Source organism: Urocitellus parryii, chromosome 15 (genome assembly GCF_045843805.1).
Source record: "Urocitellus parryii isolate mUroPar1 chromosome 15, mUroPar1.hap1, whole genome shotgun sequence".
In the NCBI taxonomy this organism is placed as follows: domain Eukaryota; kingdom Metazoa; phylum Chordata; class Mammalia; order Rodentia; family Sciuridae; genus Urocitellus; species Urocitellus parryii.
Genome location: NC_135545.1, coordinates 3,642,417 through 3,647,218, shown reverse-complemented (window position 1 = coordinate 3,647,218; position 4,802 = coordinate 3,642,417). Strand labels below are relative to the sequence as shown.

At 37.9% G+C, this 4,802-nt stretch overlaps 1 protein-coding gene across 1 annotated transcript; it reads right to left on the bottom strand.

Annotated features, from left to right (window-relative positions):
* Nucleotides 1-2,626: 2,626 nt before the first annotated feature.
* Nucleotides 2,627-3,529, bottom strand: LOC144250462 (vomeronasal type-1 receptor 2-like). Its single transcript, XM_077793302.1, has one exon. It carries the CDS (start codon nt 3,527-3,529, stop codon nt 2,627-2,629), a length of 903 nt encoding a protein of 300 aa, XP_077649428.1.
* Nucleotides 3,530-4,802: the final 1,273 nt, after the last annotated feature.

The following is a 4,802-nucleotide window of genomic DNA, read 5'->3' as shown; positions in this document are numbered from 1 at the left end:
TACTGATAATCTACCATTGCTTGTTTGATCTGAACACAAACTGACAGAGCTACTTTATTACAACTTATATCAGTATTTAATGTGTGAACATAACCCAATGAACAAGCGCCCCATATTAACTTCCACAGCTGATAGACCCTTTCCACTGTAGTCAGGCACAGTGAGAGGCATCACAGTCTCTGAAAGTACTTGGGGCCTTCGACCTACAACTGTATGGAGTCCCTGAGCCAAAATGCTCAGTGTCTGCCAGGCCAGCTGCCTACCGAGGCCATTTCAGGCTTTTGCCTTCCAGTCGAGTGCAGTCTCCCCAACCCTACTCCCAGTTCATTGAAGATCATCCCACTTGCTATTCATGTTAATGGAACTAAACTTCCAACCTCTTGGCACTTACCTGTGGGGAAGTCTTCAATTGAAAATTACACATTCTATCTCTGCTTTATTTAAGAGAACTTATTTTATAATTATTGATGGGGCAATGAACTTTTGTACTCATTCGTAATATTAAATTATATTTGAACTTACATAATACTTACAACCTATTTGATTTACTGCTGCTCATGTTTAGCATTTATTATGGGAGCAAGGTCACATATACAATCCTCTCTGCAATAAGAGTTTATCAAAGTATAATTGAGATTTCTTCCATCAAACTCCAAAAGCACACACAGAAAACCAAAAAACGAATCAGTGGAATCATATCAAACTAAAATTTTCTGTACAACAGAGAAGTGAAAGGGTGACCGACAGAAAAGGAGAAAAATATTCCCAAATCTTATCTCTTATTTGGGGTTAATGTCCAAAATATATTAGAAACTCCTACAATTGAAGAGCAAAAATTAATGAAATAAACATACAATCTAATAGTCAAATAAGCAAATGGAAAATGAGCCAAAGGACAGTTCTCTCGAGAAGACATAGAAATTAGTCATGTGTGTGAAAAGAAGCACGACATCACTAATGTTGGGGGAAAGGTGAGACCCTCACTATCAGGGAAGGGGGGAGGAAACAGATGTTCACAGGGAGGGGTGTGGGAATGACAATGTTGGAAGGAACATTCTGGGAAACCCACTTCATATACTTGTAATTTATAAGATATTGATTTTAAATAAAACGTAAGGCAAATTAAACACATACCCACAGGAAATATTGCTTTCCTGAAATAATAAGACTTCCGCTGGACATGGTAGAACATGCCTGTAATCCCAGTGACTCAAAAGGCTGAGGCAGGAGGATCACAAGTTGGAGGCCAGCCTCAGCAACTTAGCAAAACCCTGTCTCAAAAGGATAGGAAAGGTAGCAGAATACAACAGTTACTATTATGGCATTATGTAAAAATGTGGATGTGTAACCGATGTGATTCTGCAATCTTTGTAATGTTTTCAATAACCAATAAAAAAAAAAGTGCTGGGGATGTGACTGAGTGAGAAAACGTCCCTAGGAAGACAGACCACCATTCCATTCTTTTGCTTCTCAGGTACATGGCTAAATTTTGCTTTCAAACACAAATTAGGACAAGATTACAGGCAGTTTCAGGACTGAAGATGTAATTCAGAGCAAAAGTGCTTGCCTAGCAAAGGGGAGACCCTAGGTTGAAACCCCAGTACAACACACACACACACACACACACACACACACACACACACACGCACAGCCTCAGGTTGAATGGATTGATTTTTGAAATTTAGTTTACCTTGCTTTAGTTATACCTAATGTTAGTACACATTTTGACATAATAACAACAGTGTGGAATATGATTTGTTCTAATTCAGTCCCCAGGACTCCCCACCTTTTCCTTTCCTCTGGCCCCCTCCCTCTACTGATTTTTTTTTCTTTTGTATTTTGATAAAGGCTTCATGAATGAACACATAATTTCAAACATATTAAGACATGGATTGAAAATCAGCAAATTGTTGTACATGAATCATACCACAGTAATGCAAGTATAAAATTAACAGTTGAAAAATGAATAAAAGAATTTTAATAATTGCATACAGTGTAATCAATATTTAAAGAATTATTTAAAATATACATGATGCAGAAATAAAAATGTAAAATATCTGGATCTGACATGCTGGATGAAGCAAGGATACCTAGAAGACACAAAAGTAGAGAAAAACATAAAGATATTAAATGAGAGAAAACTGGGGCTGGGGTTGTAGCTCAGTGTAGGACACTTGCCTAGCACATGTGAGGCATGGGTTCAATCCTCAGCACAACAAACAAAGGAAATAAATAAAAGAATTAAGAAAAATTTAAAAATGAGAAAGTTGACTTAAAGATAGTGTCATTAATGAGATTTATTAGATTGAATAAACAGAATAAAGGCAAAACAAACTTGTTAAATCATGGAGTATATCAATGAAATATACCACATTTAGCAAAAAAATGAAGGCAGGAGAGTACAAAAAAAATCCAAATATATACAAAATTATTTTTTAAAATAAACAGTAAACTGATTTCATGTGGTACTGTTATTTATTACTCTTGGTTAGAGAAACAAATGCTTTAGCTGTCTACCTCTCTCTGCAACTAGGCTGGCTTCATAATTGAAATTAAGATTCCGTGACAGAGAGTGCAACCATGATACACAGAAAACTAAGGTACCCGTGTGAGTTGAGCTGTTTGTTTATTTCCTCCAGGTGAGGTGGGATACGCAGCGTTCGCGACCCATGAGGATGAAGGGGCTGGCTGTGGGGAAGCACCCATTGACGAAGGCAGAGGTGCTCACCAGCCACCACGCAGTTGTACCAAACTCAGGAAAGCAAACATGAACAATGGAGGACAGGGCATAGGAGAAAATGAAGGCACTCACCAGGACAAGGATGCTTCGTGTAGTGCGGGACTCAGCAGTAGATCTTGATGACACTTGGTGTCTATGAATATGATGGACATGTTGCATGTGCCTGTTCAGAATGAGAACCATGGAGCCACTGGCCCAGATCTTGAGTTCCAAACACAAAACATCATGTGAGAAAGTCAGTGCTGCAAATACTGAGTTTGTGTCTCTGTCGTGGAGCACAGCTGAACAGTATAGAAAATCTACACCTGTGCTGAGGTTGCTGTTGCTCCATCTGTCAGTCATGAGCATGGGAGTTCTGATATTTAGCAGCATGTGTAGGACCCAGCAGAGGAAATGAAACAAGCCAATAGACTTCTGGGCTTTCACTCTATGCTCTGCCCACCTGGAGTTCCTGGGGCTGACGGTGAGGTACTGAAAGACACTCAACAGGCAGGTGGTGGTAACAGACACACCTCTGGCCACTCTGTGAGCAGAGAAAACAAGCTTGCATCCAATATCACCCAGGAAATGTCGCAACCCAAAAGCTGCCATGATCTCTGGGATTGCTCTTGAGAGAAGGACCAAGGAGTTGGCCACAGTCAGGTGCCTGAGAATCAAGTCTGTGGGCCTTGATCGGAATCCGCTGGAGTGAAGGAAGGCATGATAAAACAAGAGTGAGAAATTCCCCAGAGTTCCAATGAAGATCTGCAAAAGGAAGACTATTCCAAATCTCAAAACCTTGGAGGTCATCCTACTATTATCCAGGACTTCATCTAAACATTGAAAACAGGACTCTGTACCAAAAGAAAAGTTGTAGGGTTAATATGACATAGAAAATAAAATTCAAATTTTTTTACCCACCATCATTCTCCTGATGAATTTACTTATAACGTAGATTTTCATTGTTAAGAGTTTTCCAAAGTCTCTGTGTTTGTGTCGCATTTACATTGTATGGTCCTCTGTGACTAATGGTTTACCTATTATAACATTTAACATGATAATTTAATGATCAGAAACTTCTTCCTCAATACCTAATATTATTTTTCTTTTACACATAAAGAAAATTTGGCTCCAGGCATGGTCACACATGCCTTTGATCCCAATGACTCAGGAAGCTGAGACTGGAGGATCACAAGTTCAAGGCCAACCTCAACCACTAAAGGAGACCCTGTCTCTAAACTAAAAATGCAAAGGGCTGAGGGCATAACTCAGTGGTACTACTCTCCAGGATCATCCCCAGTACCACAACAGAAAAAAAGATAATTCAGTAAAAATAATACTCTGTAACTCATCCAAATATTAATTAAAAGGTTTTGTACTTAGTGGCCAGGTTACATTGATGATGCTCATTTCGGTACTATATCATCATAGCTAAATGGTGTTCATTCAGTAATCCAAACAGACATATATTTTGTGATACTTGAAATTCGCTGATTGAATGTGATAATTTCCTATTTTCTATGAATAATTTATTTTATACCCAGTATCACTTGTAAATGAAGATGCAAAGACTTGATAAAATATTTGTGCACCCGATAATTTTCTGTGGTCAAACTTGATTTACTGAATAGAAATACATATTAGGATATCAACAGAAATAATCACATATCTTTTTGCCAACGGTTTCTACCACAGACACTGTCTTGGTGTAAACTAAGGTCTATGAAATTTAGAGAAGCAGCAAACAATTTTATGGTAGAATTAAATTTGTCATCATTAGGTAGCATATAATGGTGAACTTCTCATTGTACAAAAACAAGTAAAAGGTAAGGTAATTTTGGAATGATGCTAAAACACAAGACAAGTATGTAGAATGAAATGTGGAGACGTCAGATCTTGTGAAAACAAAACAACATTAGAATATTTACAGCCTGACAACTATCATGAGACATATTTAAATCTGAAAGATGTGAAATCCTTAATGCTGTGTGAATCTCATGCATATAATATTAGCTTTTCTTAGAAATCTCCTTCCCTCATTTCAGGAAGAAATACTGTCCCGCATTGAGCAATAAAGTACAAA

What these genes read in the sequence shown, in the direction of transcription:
- LOC144250462 (XM_077793302.1), bottom strand. Translation starts at nt 3,529, where the DNA reads ATGACCTCCAAGGTTTTGAGATTTGGAATAGTCTTCCTTTTGCAGATC.